Source organism: Vespa crabro, chromosome 1 (assembly GCF_910589235.1).
Source record: "Vespa crabro chromosome 1, iyVesCrab1.2, whole genome shotgun sequence".
Lineage (NCBI taxonomy): Eukaryota > Metazoa > Arthropoda > Insecta > Hymenoptera > Vespidae > Vespa > Vespa crabro.
The window spans coordinates 15320674-15337465 of NC_060955.1; the positions used below are offsets into that span (position 1 = coordinate 15320674).

General features: G+C 31.4%; 4 protein-coding genes across 7 annotated transcripts; 2 read left to right on the forward strand and 2 right to left on the reverse strand.

Moving 5' to 3' along the window:
• Window positions 1–89: 89 nt before the first annotated feature.
• On the reverse strand, window positions 90–5744 carry LOC124424183 (ionotropic receptor 93a). The gene is made up of 15 exons (XM_046962924.1): window positions 4572–5744; window positions 4209–4373; window positions 4052–4147; window positions 3776–3925; window positions 3458–3675; window positions 3078–3242; window positions 2823–2990; window positions 2514–2747; window positions 2263–2445; window positions 1702–1932; window positions 1364–1511; window positions 741–1092; window positions 544–675; window positions 304–464; window positions 90–227 (listed from the first exon to the last, which is right to left on the reverse strand). The coding sequence occupies exons 1-15, from the start codon at window positions 4726–4728 to the stop codon at window positions 130–132; spliced, it is 2658 nt and encodes an 885-aa protein (XP_046818880.1). The 5' UTR covers window positions 4729–5744; the 3' UTR covers window positions 90–129.
• Window positions 5745–5916: 172 nt separating this feature from the next.
• On the forward strand, window positions 5917–9526 carry LOC124424369 (docking protein 3). The gene is made up of 3 exons (XM_046963358.1): window positions 5917–6374; window positions 6690–6863; window positions 6951–9526. Exons 1-3 carry the CDS (start codon window positions 6303–6305, stop codon window positions 8397–8399), a joined length of 1695 nt encoding a protein of 564 aa, XP_046819314.1. The 5' UTR covers window positions 5917–6302; the 3' UTR covers window positions 8400–9526.
• LOC124424417 (DNL-type zinc finger protein-like) lies at window positions 8941–10305 on the reverse strand. The gene has a single exon (XM_046963489.1). It carries the CDS (start codon window positions 10137–10139, stop codon window positions 9612–9614), a length of 528 nt encoding a protein of 175 aa, XP_046819445.1. The 5' UTR covers window positions 10140–10305; the 3' UTR covers window positions 8941–9611.
• A 108-nt stretch (window positions 10306–10413) lies between these two features.
• LOC124423803 lies at window positions 10414–16130 on the forward strand. 4 transcript variants are annotated; one of them, XM_046962315.1, is made up of 6 exons: window positions 10414–10554; window positions 10838–13462; window positions 13578–13715; window positions 13787–15449; window positions 15520–15691; window positions 15763–16130. In XM_046962315.1, exons 2-6 carry the CDS (start codon window positions 11019–11021, stop codon window positions 15984–15986), a joined length of 4641 nt encoding a protein of 1546 aa, XP_046818271.1. In that variant the 5' UTR covers window positions 10414–10554; window positions 10838–11018; the 3' UTR covers window positions 15987–16130. The 4 variants fall into 4 exon arrangements, with proteins under 4 accessions (XP_046818271.1, XP_046818099.1, XP_046818012.1 ...); XM_046962143.1 differs by having other exon boundaries at window positions 10431–10757; XM_046962231.1 differs by having other exon boundaries at window positions 10432–10715.
• The last annotated feature ends 662 nt before the right edge of the window (window positions 16131–16792 follow it).

Consider the following 16792-nt stretch of genomic DNA (forward strand, 5'->3'; position numbering starts at 1 on the left):
ATTTCTAAAACTTAATTTCTTAACATTGTTGCAAGGATAATGCTAGTTTATTCTTCGACATTATTATAGTAAAAATGTAAAGGTATAACAATTATAACAATCGTGCATAAATGTTCTTCTAAGAAAAATTTAGAATACAAATGGTTGGATAAATTTGCGTTGTTTCGATACTTTTCGTCTGTGCCAATAAAACTCCCAGCAGAGAAAGATGATCGCTAAAACAATTCCTGTAGAAAATAAATTGGTTCTCATTTTGTTACATATTTTTTCATTTAGCAATCTTCTTAGTGATAATGATATTACCCATGAAAAGTACAAAAAAGATTCCTTGCATATCAGCAACATTAACCTTACGCTTGTCCACGATTTCATTAGAGTTTGCACCTACCCAGCATTTATCCCTCGTTGGCATTTTTTCAGAAATCCACTTATTTATTAAACCAGATTCATACATACGATACAACCTTAATGGTAAAATAAATTATTTCTATCACAATAAATATTATAGAGATGTTTTTTCTTTAAAAAATCTAACAATCTTACTCGCTATTTATGATCGGCAAGTATGGACTATTGTTGGGAACGATCATCGCAATAGGTTCGTCCATGAACTCTTCTGTACTAAGAGAAAAGTGACAAATTCCACTGGATAACAGATCCTTTCTCATCAAAAACCTATCATTCGAAAATAACTAAATATTAGAATAAAAAAATGTTCATGAATGACCTTAAATATATACCGCAAAGAGCTTCTCCAATCAATGAAGACGTGTTTGCCATCTTTCACTCGTCTAATGATATCCGTCTCTTCTGTGTCGTTATGTCTTTCCGAACGAGAAAGAAGCAAACGATATTGTTCATTTTCAGAACTTTGTAAATATTCCTCTAGGAAGCTACCGTTCGGAAAACCCCAAGTTAACTTATCCTTATGAGCGAGAAGATTGTCCACTGTTAAAATCGGGTCATCTATTTTCGGAAAGGTCAGGAATGCGATTAAACTTCCAGAATAAGTTGCTACTAGAACTGTTACGATTAACCACCAGGTACCAACTAGTATGCGAGCACTATCAGATTTAGGCAAGTACATTCCTCCTAAAATCGAAATTGTATGCGTTACTAATTTGTCAAGTTTGCTTTCCGTTGCATTAAAATATGTTTCAAAAATTCATTACAATATCAGAAATTATTACTAATTTATAGTATTAATTATTCCATAAAAATATTAAATAGTTATATTCTTAATTACAATGAAAAACATATCGCCGATATAATATGATATGATATGATATGTACTTTTTTCTGATTATAGGAAAATACAAAATTCTTTTTTAAAATGGAAAAAAATAAAAAAAGTATAAAATACCTTGCTGAAGAAGTGCACCATAGACGTACCAGACACACTGCCAAGATGAATTCAAACCGGACATCTTCGTACTAGATGGACTGTACTTGTGAACCAGGTATAAGATTGGACCCATTATAATAATGGCTGCGGCCAGACAGGCCCACGTCTAAAAGTGAAGCCATTCAACGTAACATATAACTTGCGTACATGCATAAGATACATGTTAAACTTTGCGAATGTAAGTTCAAAGTTTTGTCAGTCAGAAATTCTGACGTTTCAACATTAAGTTTAACTATTTAGCATAATAAAAGCAAATTGGATCGAAGTTAGTTAATGATGAACATATAATCGCATACCTCTTTAGTAAATGGTGAAGTAAAGAGCAAAGCTCTCGACAGTTGCGTTGGTCTTGACGTTAAAAAGCTGTATGTCTGAACGAAGATAGGTATGGTGAAATTAATAGCACTCTTCTCAAAATCACTGACTGTATAGGCGCAAGCAGCAAGTAAAACTTTCTTCGTACGAACAAATTTCAACACTTCTTCCGGCAATTTTCTCGTAGTCGATGTCAGAGTTCCGTGTGGCCTCTACAAATTTTTCTCATAATTTTTATTTCTTATACATTTCATTATAATTTTATAATTCAACTTCAAGTATCGCGGCTAGATTTTACTATACATAGTCAATAATGATACTTACGAATGCCATCTATCAGTAAGAAATTCTTATAGAGCCCCTTATATAGGCAACCCATCTATAAATACTAAAAAATTTTTCTTGTCTATTATCAGGGGCTTTAAAAAAGTTTCCTACTGATAGGAATAATATCCACACACAAATACGATATTCAATATTTGAATGTTTAATTACAAAAAACAACGAATTCATCGCAAATTATCAATACGAAAAAAACGAACCTCTCCAACTTTTAACGCCCTAGTAGAGCCACGTAGGGCTTTCGTGTTATTTGCAATTTTAGGAACAAAAACCACGTATGTGAAATTTAATTTTTTACCCAAATACTTAAGCACGTCAAAGACCAATCCACCATAACTCACTTCACCATTCTTCATCACATTTACCATTTGCCAGGGTGGATTCTAAAAAATGATTCTTCTTTGCGATATCAATGAAGATACATAGATATCTTATAATAAATTCTACTCACATGAAATGTCACTATCGGCAGACTTATACCCCTAAAGCCATATGCAATATGAGGGAATATTACATCGGATAAATTAATACCTTGTCTTGGCCTCCAAGTGCTTGATTCTATTAAATTAGCGCCTTTCCTCCCGTAAAGAAAATAATTTCCCCAAGTAATAGCTGAAGAAATTTTCCAAAACAAACAGTTCTCGTATTTTTTATTAGATAAATTTGACTTTTCTGAAAATTTCGTCTAAACAATATAAAAGAATATTTCTGTTAATTATAAGATTCATTAACAAACAATTTAGCAATAATAATCGCTCACATTAATACTTTTGAGAATGTGTGAATTTATTTGAGACTTGGTTAAACTAAAAATTTCATGTTCCGTATTAGTGATGTTCTCGTATAATTCATTGTTGATTTGAGATGAATTTTTCATAGCACTCGCAAAATATTGAACAAAATCATTAACATAATAAAGAAGATCGATCTAAAAAATAAAAATCCTTGTGTTAGTCGAAACTGAATGATCGAAATTATTATTTTTTTTTTTAATAATATCTAATTAATCAATTACATTGCAGGTACAATCGGATGTAGTAATATTGTAAATAAGGGCCACGTTTGCACCTTCTGGCAGTAAATCTGCAAGATACGTTACATTCGTCGAATTCCGATTTCCAGCGTCTGTGAGGACGTACAACCATTGACTACCGGGATGAACCATCTTTAATGATTTAGCCTTTTAAAATAGATACGTACATACATATATGTATACACACGTACACATAATAGAATAAGCAACAGAATAATGAAAATTAAAAACTCGGATAATCGAAAAGAAAAAATACAAAAAAGTAAGGAGAGGAATCAATCTTCATTATATATATACACGTATGAAATAAAGGTACATAATGAAATAAAATTGTTAAAGTAAAATCCACGTGCTGATCTTACAACTTCCATGACGTCTGTGATTGTATCGACAGTGACGATAACAAGGAAACAATTGCCGAGTTGTTGAATGTGAAAACTGTTAAGTATATCTTTTATATGTTGTCTCCTGACCCATTCAGAAGCAAAGCGTTTAAAGGAAAAGATTGACCTCGATGCAATGTTCATATTCGATATATCACTCGTTACGGCTTGAACGATGTTATTGATTTTTTCTTTTTCTAAAAAAAGGAACAAAGAAGTCGCTACCTTTTCATATCGTTGACTGGATTGAAAAGCTAAAATTGCATGCTACGACGGATCGAAAATTTCGTTGGTCACCAAAAGAGTCATCGTGCAAAATCACAACATTCTTCCAAGATAAAGCGTTTGCAGTACGAAGATCCAAAAACATTTGTGGCAATTCTTCGCCTGGGTTAATCAATGGGATGCTTATACCCTCAGAAATTGAAATACGTGGGCAGCTACGATCTGAAATAATAATTAAATTCAGTTGTTTTTCTATTTTAAAAAAAGAATGATTCAACGTAATTTTTATCGCAACTATTATTATCTCTAGGGATTTATCTATCGTTATTACTAAAAATCTACATTTACCTGTTATCGCGAGATGTATAACTCCAGACTGCCGTGCTGATTCATGTAAATGCCATGTTTTATTGCATGTTGCAATCGACAAGAGTACCGTGTAATCTGCAAAATCGTAATAATCAATAAGTGAAAAAACATTTATTAAATTCATATAAAATGTTACCTTCGCGAAGATCAACATTCGTATCTTGAAATGCGCGTATATCTATATAACCTACGCGTATCTCTTTTTTCACGATTTCATGGATCGAATCTAAGATCATCGTGCGAGCTTTTCGATAATCTTCATCTTTCCCAGAGAAGAATCCTTTGTCAATGACGACAGCTACTTTGAATGATACCGTAATTATCAGTTGTACTTTTTTTATTTTATTATATCTTATACGAAGACAAAATAAGAGAAAAATTAAGATAGATAAAAGATGATTTATATTCAAAAATAATTATAATCAATTATACATAAATAACTATAATATATAATTTAAGTTCAGTGTCAAAAAAAAAGGAGACAGACAGACAGACGTACCCATAGTGGCATTCCTAAGTCTAGAGAAAGGCAGAATGTCTGAGCCATCAGTGTATAACGCACTGGTGATGCTCCACAAAAAGAAGAAAAGGAAGGAAGTCATTACTATCGATGAACCTGATATGCGATCTCGTCGATATATATACTCCTTCGACATATATATACATACTCGTGGACATTAGTGAATAATATAAAAGTCTATTACTTTCTTTGACTCATTATATCACGATGGCTTTGTCAAAACGTAATCACGATTGGCGTGTATAACCCTCCTTCGTGAGCAACGGTTTACTACGAATCGACGAAAAGGTCGATCATTTAATAAATTATTAAGAAACGATCGAATCTTTCACGGAAATTGGAATGAAATGCATCATTGACCTAGTTACTGTTAGTGCACCCTACTAAGAGGCGCATAGACTTTTAACTTATTCCATAAACGTGTGAAATTGAATAACCGCCTCGATATCGTAATTGCATAGATAAAATTTATAGACTGTCTTTCGTCCTTCAAAAAGAAACTTTCTTGTTATACAAGGTGTTTCTAAACTAATCCATAAGAATTGCATTATATATATATACGCATACACGCATGTGTGTGTGTTACATCCATAAGAAATAAATAAAAGCTTTAAAATACTTGGTAAACAAAATCAACATAAGAAAGACAAGAAGCTCGAAAGGCAGAATATCTTTTTTCGATGCGTGTACGGTACGACGGTGCACCACTTCCGCACGATGAAGCCGCCCGATAAGAAAGACCGCTTCCGTCGACTACATTCTTTACTACTTTCGAACACGCTTCAGAATACCGCCAGAGAGATATATTAAAAAAAAACAAAAAGTAGATAGAAAGAAAAAACTATGATACAAGGAAAGCAGAAATGTGTGTAAATAAAAGAAACTGAAAAAGTTAACATTTTTGTTCCTCCTTTAACGGTTTCGCATTAGTAATAATTCGATCGTCATCGTTAGTGCACCGAGAACGTGCACAAAGCAGAGAGATAGAGACAGAAAGATAGAAGGAGAGAGAGAGAGAGAGAGAGAGAGAGAGAGAGAGAGAGAGAGAGAGAGAGTCTGCTCGACGCTTGGACAACGTTGATTTGGAATGCGATGTGGAGAGATCATGCATGACCCTATATTGCTTGTACACACATACGTTACCGTCATACATCTCATGAAAACGTCGATTGTAGTAGTGTTTCGTTCTTTCCTCTCTCTCTTCTTTCTCTCCCTCTTCTAGTCTTTCCATCCACTCTCCTTATCTCTCTCTCTCTCTCTCTCTCTGTTTCTCTCTCTCTTTCTCTCACTCTCGTGTTGGACGACAGCGAATAAACGCGCGCGCGCTCTCGGGTACGCGGAAAAGCGCTTTCGGATCGCAAATACGGACGTCGGAGTGCGATATCGAAGAAACGAGATCGAAACGTTCTCTCGTGAGATGTCAAGCACCACGCGTCGTTATGATGGGTTGAGTGTCATCCTCAATAGCGAGAGCCTTTACGAGACTGTCAGATTTAGCGAGACAACGACGTGTCTTCGCACGAGGGGCCATCTCCTCGCAGTGAGAGGAAAAGAAAAAGCGTGCTGTGCATCGAGTGAAAGTAAGAAAAGCACTCTTTTCCTTCGTGAAAAGCGACACAAAGAACAAAGGATCGCGACGTGGACATACCGTTTTTCCATAATCGATCAAACCAAGCCACGAGATCGTCAATCGATGTTCAATTGCGAGCAATGGAGCCCGAGATACCTTTGATACAGGGGATTCTTCTTCTACCGCCTCAAGGAGTGTTAGGACAACTCAAGGTTGGTTACTTCTTAGCAATTCTCTGCACGAAGAGTTCTTCACCTCGTTCGATGAACTCTTGGATTTATCATCCAATTTGTTGATATATAATAACCTTATATTTAGATATGTATCATTGGAAAAACTATATGATAGCATTTGTAATTTTTTGTTTTAATATTTTTTATAATTAACACTACTTCTGTTTTAATAATTAATTTTTCTTGTTTCTTCTTGTATGTCATTTATGATATTTTCTTTCTAACGGTATTATTTTACTTCAAAGTAGATAGACAAATAGATGATTTTTAAAGGTAACTCTTGTTACTTTGTAGAAATCGTGGCACAAAAGATTTTGTCAACTCTTTAAGGCAAGTAATTATGGAATTGAACGTCTTGAGATATATGATAATCATGAAGAAGCAATATTGCAATTACATTCTCCTCGTATTGTTACTTTGGAAGCTTGTGTTAAAATTGCACCCAGTAACCATTCACACGTATTTACTGTAAGTATCGACTTTTAAAAATATAGCATCTTTTATTTCTTTTTTACTTTCATATGATTGATACTAATGACATTTTCTTATCTTCAGGTGGTTACAAAGTCAGGCGTACATTACTTTGGATGTTGTTCGGTAGCAGATATGTGCCGGTGGATCAGTGCATTCCAATTAGTTGCATTTAAGGATAAGTTATCGAAACAAACAATAGAAGAAAATACAGACTTATACTGTACAAGTGGTGAAGGAGTATTTTCTGTTAAGGTAGTAGAGACAGACGCATCTAAGCGTTGTGGTTTAGAAACAAGAACTTATACCTTGGTAGTTGCTGCTGTTGATATTAAATTGATGGATGGGGATGTAGTCTTATTCACATGGCCTTACAGATATATTAGAAGATATGGATATAGAGATGGAAAGTTCACCTTTGAAGCTGGAAGAAAATGTGAATCTGGAGAAGGTTCTTTTTGTTTGGAGCATGGTAGCCAGCAAGAAATCTTTCGTTGCATGTATTCAAAGATGAAATCTATGAAAAAATTACTAAATGGAGACAATAGCCCGAACATAGAATGCAATGACACTCAATATCATGCTGCTTTATCTATGGAAGCTGGCTCCAGATCGCCATTGCCTCCTTCTCCAAATAGCTCTGCAAATTTAATAGATATAGATTTTTCTGCTATAACTCCAAATTCTCAAAAACAGTTAAATTCATCTTCTAGTTCAGATTCAACTCCTGTTTCAAGACCTTCTCCACCAATCATCAAACCAAAGCCCGCAAAACCACCACGCAAGAACATATTTACAGGTTTACTAGACAAAAAAAATATCGATGTGGAAACACTTGATTTCTCTAATTCCAGTGAACAAAAACACTTCAGTAGTACTAATTCACCAGAATCATCACAAAAAAGTGTGAATAGCTCTATACTAGAAGAAGAAAAACATTCCTATGATTTAGTAGAAGTTCGAAATGATGCTTGGAAGACTCATGGTACAGACAACATACATCACACGGAAAGATACAATCCTTCTTTAATTAGGAATAATAAAGATAAAGAAAATAATGAGGATAGCCAGTACGAGATGATGATGCCTGTTAACACATCTCAGAATTCATCCAAAAATAAAAGCAATACTAGTGAAGTAATTAGTATTTCTTCATCTATATTTCATACATCTTGTAAAATGTCTGAGGCATCCGATTATGATGAACTACAAAATTTTGGCTCAGCATCTAAACTTATTCCAATATCCACGCAAAAAATTTCAACTGTATCTTCAACAACTCAAAATACACATAGTACAACTCAAATTACAGTATCAAATTCTACCGCCGATTCGAATGCGACGTGGTCCAATTATGATATCGTTGAAGATATTTCTACTGTTAGATTAGCAGATGACAGTCATCTTGGATACGCTGTTATTAGAAAAAAAACTCCTTCTGAATCAACTTCCATTAATACGAATATGGGACCAAAGCCTAAAGTTTACAATGATGGTGAATACGCGATTGTATCGAAACCAAAAAGGGTATGAAGCCTCCAAAAATTTTATTCATCCTAATATAAAACATGAAATAAGTGAATGAATTATTTTAAAGTTGTCACAATTTACATTTTTTAAATATATGAAATAAGAGAAGACATATTTTAGTTTGTACAATCATTAAGAAAGCATTCCTTTTTTTTTTAAAGAAAATTAAGACAAATATTGAACACAAATTTTTTATATTAATTCATCATTAATATGTCAAGTTAAAATAATTTGTTTACACGAACTATTAATACTGATATTACAGAATTCCTATGATGATTATTAATACGCTAGTCTTCCTGACCATTGTCAACATGTAGGAATTACTTTGAAAGTAAGAGTAGATTATTTTAAATATTTGTGTAAGTTGACATATAATGGGTTTCTTTTATTTGTATAAAGCATGACTGATTCAGACATGGTGCCTTCGATAATGCTATAAAAGAAATAATTATATTTGAAATATATTATAGTACACTCATTCCAATTCTTATGAATTTATATATTAAAATGAGATAACTTTTGGACATGTGCCTTAGTATACTTAGGTTTTAAACTGTCTTTATTACATTTATCACATGATATTGTACATCCATCTTCAAAAATGTTATTTATGAAACAAAAGGCATTAACTTATTTTTATATGCCTATGTTATAAAAAAATCAAGATAATCCTCTTCAAAGATCCATAGTTTATATGTATTATCTATATTAAATAAAAATATATTAACGTAGGACAATTTCAATAAACAAAAGATTTAATCGATTTAAGTCTGTGAAATATGTATACATGAACAAATTTCTCATGTGCCAAGTAAAAATCTGCCATGCTTTGAAATATTTATAAATTTTAGATATAGATTTTTTAAAAGATAATACTAAAAATTATTGCAAATAATAATTTGTTAATGTATACACAATCTTAATATAATTATATAAAGGATGATGTTGAGAAGCTGAAGGCATTCTTTAGATCATTATTTCTAAAATATCTTAAGAAGAATATAAATGGATAACTTTGTAATATTAATAAAAATTTAGAACATACTTTAAATATATATACAAAAGTTAGAAATTTATCATGCAACAGAAAATGTACATATAAAATAAATTTATAGTAAAGTCTTAAATTGTTTATATTTTTATACATCTATATCTATATTTATATTTTTACCTATATCTTTTCTTAAAATTGGCAACTTCCATGTATCCTTATTATTTTGAATCTATTTCATTTTTAGATTCATCAAAGTTTTCTCTTTCTTGTTGAGTGTTTAATTCTTCTTTTGGAAATGCAAGAAATCCTTCGGAATTATATTGTATCTTACGTACTGTTTCACCTTTTGCTGCTAATATTTTTTCAATATTTGTATGTTTACTTAACTCACTAAACCATCCTAAATTATCAGCTATAAGGTGATTATTTTTACAACCATCACAGCGTATTATTACCACACCCTTTTGGTATGCTAACTTTGAAATTATTTTATTATTTTGTGTATTGCATTTTTTACAATTGAAGATTAATTGAAGCTTCGGTTCTATTTTTGCGAACACTTTCTTATTCTCTTCCTTGCCATTTTCATTAGTTGATTTATTAAGATCATCTTCTAAATGATCACATTTCTGGTGCTCCGTATTTATGGAATATGCTTTTAGGGACGCTGATGCATGATGAAATTTGACAGAACCTTGTACATTAATACATCTTACTAATTGTACCGCTCGTCGTATTGCGAACATGACTTTATTAATTGATATTGTTTTATCAAAAATTATTCATATGCGTATTTAACTTGATATAACAAAAAAATAACGAATAGGTTAATATGATCTCTACAAATCTCCAACATAATCAAATCAAACTATCTGAATTCTTCTGCATGATTTCTGAAGAAATAATCGTCAAATGTAGCAATGATCAAAACATTAGAGTCGAATCTGATTAATATCGATTGCTGTTTCATATCGATTATCGTAATCGTTTGTGATATTCACCGCCATCTTGTGGCCCTTAGCAAAGATTTAGAGCAAATGTAAACAACAATTTCAGTTTTAAAGTAACCGAACTATTCTTGTACTCTACATAATTTTTAGAAGTGACGCTAACAGCGACTGTTAATTCTATGATGTATAAAAGATAGAATAAATTTGTTCTGTAAGCTTTTCTAGTTTTAAAAATTTAATCGTTGTATAATAATGTTTAATAGATATTAAGGAAAAGATAAATAACTTCTCTTAACTGGTAGATAAAAAGAAAGTCATTTTATAAAGGCTTATTTAATCGCAATCGTATGGCTTAGAACATATTGCTCAAATGTATGTGAATTTTGTACAAAGAAGGAATCATTTACTATTTATGTATGACATTACATAGGAACTTTATTAAAAATGTGAATGGTTGTATTTTGTATGAATATGGAATATGATTCTGAATCTAGTTGTGAAGGTCATTTGAGAGATTTAGAAGCAACAGAGGATCCTCTAGAATTGAAAGAACAGCAAAAAGGTGATAGAGCATTGCATTTCTCTACGGCTTTGCCCCATCATTCTCTTAAAGATATACCAAAGCAGCCAAATCTGTCACTACATGCAGCCAAGAAGAGTCTTTCTACACAAGTAATGGAATATTACGAAAAATATTCCCATAGTTCTAATTTGGATCAATACTTTTCATTACCCACATCCAATATACCTGCTGAATCTGTTAAGTATTATTACAATGTTTATGAATTAAATTCTAAATTAAATAATAGTAGGCAAGATTGCATTGGAGAAGAATATAATTTACAAGCTTATGTTCCTAGAGAACGACGTAGATGGATAAGACCACCATTAATTGGTCAATCTTCAAGCACAGAAAGTTCTACCCTATATATCCAGCCATTGACAAATTCACAATTTCCATCACCAGATTTAAAACACACCACACCAGAAAGAATTTCTGAAACAAAGAACGAAAGTCAAGAAGTACTAGAAAGTACCGAAAGGAAGATATCTTCACCTACTTCCAGTGTCGCATCTCATAAGCCTTTGGAATGGGATAGTGGTGCGGATGTAGGATATTACAATTCTTTACCTCATAATAAACATAACAACAAGAAATTAAGCACTATAGAACGTATGGCATTAGCTAGAGGATGTTCTGCAGCTTTGAGATTAGACCCAGAAGGTACTACTGAATCTGGAGTAATTGGAAAAGGCACAACAATGCAGCACAATTCAAAATCATTAAAAGCTCCAAAAGCAAGTTCTACTTTAATAACAGAAAATATCTCAGAATCAGAAAGTGAAATTGAAATCACTCCTATAATGAAAAATATGTTACCAGGCATAATTACAGGTAATGATATAAAATCAAAAGAAAAATGTTCTCCAAAACATTCTAAATTAAAAAGCCTTACAACTCAAAGTCCAAAAGAGAAATATCCAAATATAACTCTATCAAAATCTTCATTTACTTTTAAAATACCTTCTGTAAAGTATTCAACAGATGGAAAAAATATTATAAATAAAGACAATATACATAATGAACATTTTTATCCAACTTCTACCTCTCTTTTAAAGAAGAGTACCTCTATGAATACAATAGCTGCACCAACTTCTGAAGATATTTTAAAAAGAAGTCAAAGTGAATTAAATCTGTATGCAAAAGATAAAAACAAGGTAACTTTACCTTTAATTTTTAATTCAACATCTTCTATATCTACAGTTGTAAATAAACCTACTACCTGTGATAAAGTTATACAAACAAGTTTAAATACATTTTCTCAAGAATCAATTGGTATACAAGTATCTGTTCAAGAAGAAGAAAAGCCACCTTTACCTAGAAGAGGAACCAGTTGGCAAAAATCATTACAGTCCATTTTAAAAAATCCAAAGAATACATACAAAATCCAAAATTCCAGAACAAATAGCAATGATCATAAAGATGATCATAAGAATGTTGCTTGTGCTAGAAAAGAAATAAAAAATAAGGCATATTACAGTAGCTCAGATATTTCGCAAAATGAATCAACTCCTTTAACCCCTCAACTTGATGACACAGAAAATATTACTGGAAGAGTTAATAGTTTTGAATATTTTCCTGGTCATATATATGAAAATGTTCTAAATGGAAGTGGTAGTCATGTTTCTTCTGTTGATACAGGAGAATCTAATTCAACTTTTCCTAACACTAGTTCTAGTTTAAGTGAAAAATTGTGGGGTGATTCTGACAGTTTAGTACGAGATTTAGAAAGGAGTGTTAATATACTAAAATCTTTAGTTGATGCTAATAAATGTGACAAACAGGTTAAGAAGCGATTGATACATCATGTCATTAAAAGACTTGTAACAGCTAGGTATGCTGATGATAAAATTGAACATAATTTAGAAGATAATGTACCATGGAATCCAGATGATGCTAGGCAAAAAGTCTATCAAACTGAAATTTTACACGCTTTAACAAAAAAGCATAGTACTACTGGTTCATCTGATAATTGGAAAACAAGTACAAAAAATTGTTCTATACCAAAGTCTATGAAAAATGGTCAAGAGATAATAACGCAGGGAACTTTAGCAAGTAGTAACAGTGATAAATTTGATGGAAATACAGACAGAACAGAAATGGATGGAAGAAAAGCAAGAATTGGTTTAAGAACTGATAACTGTCAGCAAAGTAGTAATATTCCAACAGAAGCAGATAGGAGTGAAAGTTCTGATTGTTTTGTTCCACAACAAAACCAGAAAGGCAATAAGATAAAGAATACATTTTGCTTAAAAGAGAAATGTAAAATATTGCAACGGAATGAAACAACTTCTACACATAGTACTCCATCTGATCACAATAGAATGTTATTAAATGCTGTTATAAGTAGAAAAACTTCGACTATATCTAGTAAGAGTACTGAAAATAACACAAATTGGAGATTCCCAACTACATTATCCGAACGACAATTTGAATTAAAACGATGTCGAAATTCCAATACAGGAGATTTAAGATTAGTCAGTTATGCTGAAATGGAAAAAAGAAATCAAATTGTCTGGATAACAAATGAAATTAATCACCTTTGTAATTTAAAAAAGTATGTTTTTTAATATTTTATACTTATTAAGAATTATATGTATAGATAATTACTCATGAGACAGTAAAAGAAAGTACAAATTAAAGATACTAAGAAAAATATTGGAATGTTTTAGATTATTGGAACAACCACGAAGACTGGAAAGATCAAAAAGTTCACCAAGAAAATCAAAATCTGCATCATCTAAAACGAAACCAGTACATATAATGACGCATATGGAAGAAAAATCTGTTGATACTGATTTTGTATATAGGTAAGTAAAGGAGCTATAAATTAACATATAAACATATAATATTATATTAAAATAAATTTATATATTTTAAGGAATGCATCAAATTCAAGAAAAAATTCTATTGAAGAGCAATGGTCTTCTCATTGTAATTTAGCAACTTGTCACTCTACTGACACTGATTATACTAATAATATACAACGCACAAAAAAACGAAATAGTTCATCACAAACAGCTACCGAAGCAGTTGATGCCCATTCCAAAACAGGAGGAGAAATTATAACTACATCAAAAGCACGAAATACAATTAAGTTAGTTAATATAGGTGTGCAAACACTCCACGAGGAAGTATCCACGATTACTTCTTGCATACAAAATGGAACCACACATTTTACTAAATGTTTCATCCATAAAAATTTGATACACTCACCAAATAAATGCAAGTATGTTAATCAAGATGAAAAAGATATTTCACAAGCTATATCAAATGCGTGTTTATGTTCACAAGGGCAGTCTCAAAATTCATCAATAAAAAATAAATGCCGTCAGATTTCTACAAATTCTGATTTTGCAAAAAAAGATAGTGAGACAGATGCAGAATCGACAAGATTATCTTACACAAATAGTAATAAGGTAACTTCTTCCCAACAAATCCACTGTTATATGGATAAGAGCAAAAATCAATTAAAACAAAAAGAAACGAAAAATCAAATAAATGCTTCTAAATCAAAGTACACGTGTAATTGTCAGTCTACATTTAAGGCTTATTGTAACAATAGTAAATGTGGCATAAATAACATAAATAAGAAGACAGTATATCAGAATACATTACCTGAAACATGTCGAATACACACAAAACAAATACCTACAATGGATATTATTGGTACTGCTCCTTTTTGTGAGCTATGTCATGAAAGGACTTATAGTGCGTATAGAAATTCTTGCATTTGTCAAAAACAAGAAAAAACCAGTGAAGGTACTTCCGCAACAATAAATGGATGTACATGTACAAACGAAGTAATTGATGAAATACAAACTAATATATTTACAATAAGATCTGATCGAAGCTGTCTTCAAGATAGTAGACTCGTTGACTGTAATAACCAACAGATAGCTGATTGTAATAACCAACAGAAAATTGTAAATTTATGTGGATGCTCGAATGTTTATTCTTGCGAGAATAAGCTTGAAAGTGAGATTTATATGCCAAATGCATCGCACGAAACTTGCTCAAATTTAAAGGCTGAATATAACAGAAGATATCATTCTGAGAACTGCTCAAAAGCAGAGCGGCATCAAATACATACTCGACCTTATTGTCTAGTTAATACAGAAGAAAATGAAACTTCTCTGCAACCAAAAGTACAAACTAGAATAAAATGCAACTGCAGTAAGAATTGTTCTTGTCCTAATAAAGTTAAAGAAGGTGACAACAACAATCATAGAACGAAGTATAATACAGAATCAAATGATATAAATAGATCTAATGCCAATGATTCCAATAAAAATTGTAAATGCTGTCGTACATGCGGCAAGGTATATGAAAACATCAGAAAATGTAATTGCCGTCAAACATATCCAAAGTCAGTGGCATATGAAATTTCATTTACCAAGGAGAATAGTCAAAAAAATATTAGCACGATAAAAAAGATGCCATTATCTAATACGATCAATGATGCAGTAAAATCGGATAAGTGTACCTGTACCAGTAAAAAGCAAAAAGAAAATGATCAAAATGATAAGAAGGCGACTCTTCAGGTGTATTTTTCGATTTTTGAATTTTTGTCTATAATTAATTCAATATTTAAACTACATTTTATTCTTTTAGGATTATTTATCAAAGAACAAACCAGAGTTTATAAATAATGCTGAAACGCGTAGACAGTACGTGTCCGAGATTGCGCACCTTCGACAGTTAAGGAAAGAAAAACGTATCCAATTGCTTGCTATGGCCAGTACATCGAATTCGATTTTATTGTCTAAATCATTTAAACCAACAGGTAATTTTTTTAATATTATTTTCAATGACAATATTTTATGATTTGCTAATGAATGGTTATTTTATATTCAGTAAATGTACAAAAAAGGATTACCGACGAAGAAATAAAAGAACGATTACGTAAACGTTACCGTAGACTGAACGAGGTACGAGTTAAGCGGCGACAGCAAGAAAGGCAAGAAGAAACACGCCGCAATAAACTCATGGCCAAAATTTTTTGTAAAAAGTTACAGCAGAAAGTTTTGAGGGGCCAAGTGGATCTATCTCAAAGTGTCAGTGTTATATCCAATTTATAACATTAAGATCTCACCGACGTTAATCTTTTTAATTAAATAATTCTTAGATAAATAATATTTATAGTTTTATATCGAATGAAAAAGAGCACAGTATTTAAAATTTTTCTTCGAAATATATTTAATGATATTGCTTATATTATATCTTTTGACCGTATAATCTTCGATTTTTTTAAATAATTAATTCAATACATTTATACCCAATATTATTTTTAATTTTTCATCAATATTACTTTATAATTTATTTATCAGATTGAACGATTTATGAATATCATATTAGAGCGATTTATGAATTAATATCATAATATCATATTAATAATTTACAGATATATATTTTATGAATGTTTCACCTCAATCACTTGCACTTACGCGTACATACTTTGCGTCTTTCGCGTAAATGGTAAAATTTTACGAAAGATTTATTAATTTAAGACATTCTAATTGTATGGATACAATATAAATGTTAAAATGTTGTAGAAAGAAGTATTGGTTAAGTATTTATACGAGATTAAATTGTTCTTGTCTTGCCAAGATATTTTCGTACATACACCAAGTATAGTTAGTATATTTCATTGAATAGATGGACCTGCTTAATTTAGTCATTTAACAATCAAATTTTTTGATCGCGTTAAAAAAAACATGATTCTGGTCACAATGAATCGTCGACCATAAAAATTTGAAACGCTTATGACGATAGAAATAGTTAGTACCTGAAATGAAGTACAGAAAAAATTTATTAGATGTAAGTTTTAAGGAAATTTATTTGCAGTTCTAGACTGCATTTTAATGTCTTGTCTTTTTGTACGATT

What these genes read in the sequence shown, in the direction of transcription:
- LOC124424183 (XM_046962924.1), bottom strand. Translation starts at nt 4,728, where the DNA reads ATGTCGAAGGAGTATATATATCGACGAGATCGCATATCAGGTTCATCG. An exon ending in ACATTCTCAAAAGTATTAAT is followed by an intron (nt 2,748 to 2,822) that starts GTGAGCGATTAT and finishes TATATTGTTTAG; the next exon opens with ACGAAATTTTCAGAAAAGTC. An exon ending in TGGTGCACTTCTTCAGCAAG is followed by an intron (nt 1,093 to 1,363) that starts GTATTTTATACT and finishes TTTCGATTTTAG; the next exon opens with GAGGAATGTACTTGCCTAAA.
- LOC124424369 (XM_046963358.1), top strand. Translation starts at nt 6,303, where the DNA reads ATGGAGCCCGAGATACCTTTGATACAGGGGATTCTTCTTCTACCGCCT. An exon ending in GAGTGTTAGGACAACTCAAG is followed by an intron (nt 6,375 to 6,689) that starts GTTGGTTACTTC and finishes GTTACTTTGTAG; the next exon opens with AAATCGTGGCACAAAAGATT. An exon ending in ACCATTCACACGTATTTACT is followed by an intron (nt 6,864 to 6,950) that starts GTAAGTATCGAC and finishes TCTTATCTTCAG; the next exon opens with GTGGTTACAAAGTCAGGCGT.
- LOC124424417 (XM_046963489.1), bottom strand. Translation starts at nt 10,139, where the DNA reads ATGTTCGCAATACGACGAGCGGTACAATTAGTAAGATGTATTAATGTA.
- LOC124423803 (XM_046962056.1), top strand. Translation starts at nt 10,794, where the DNA reads ATGGTTGTATTTTGTATGAATATGGAATATGATTCTGAATCTAGTTGT. An exon ending in CACCTTTGTAATTTAAAAAA is followed by an intron (nt 13,463 to 13,577) that starts GTATGTTTTTTA and finishes GGAATGTTTTAG; the next exon opens with ATTATTGGAACAACCACGAA. An exon ending in ATAAGAAGGCGACTCTTCAG is followed by an intron (nt 15,450 to 15,519) that starts GTGTATTTTTCG and finishes TTATTCTTTTAG; the next exon opens with GATTATTTATCAAAGAACAA.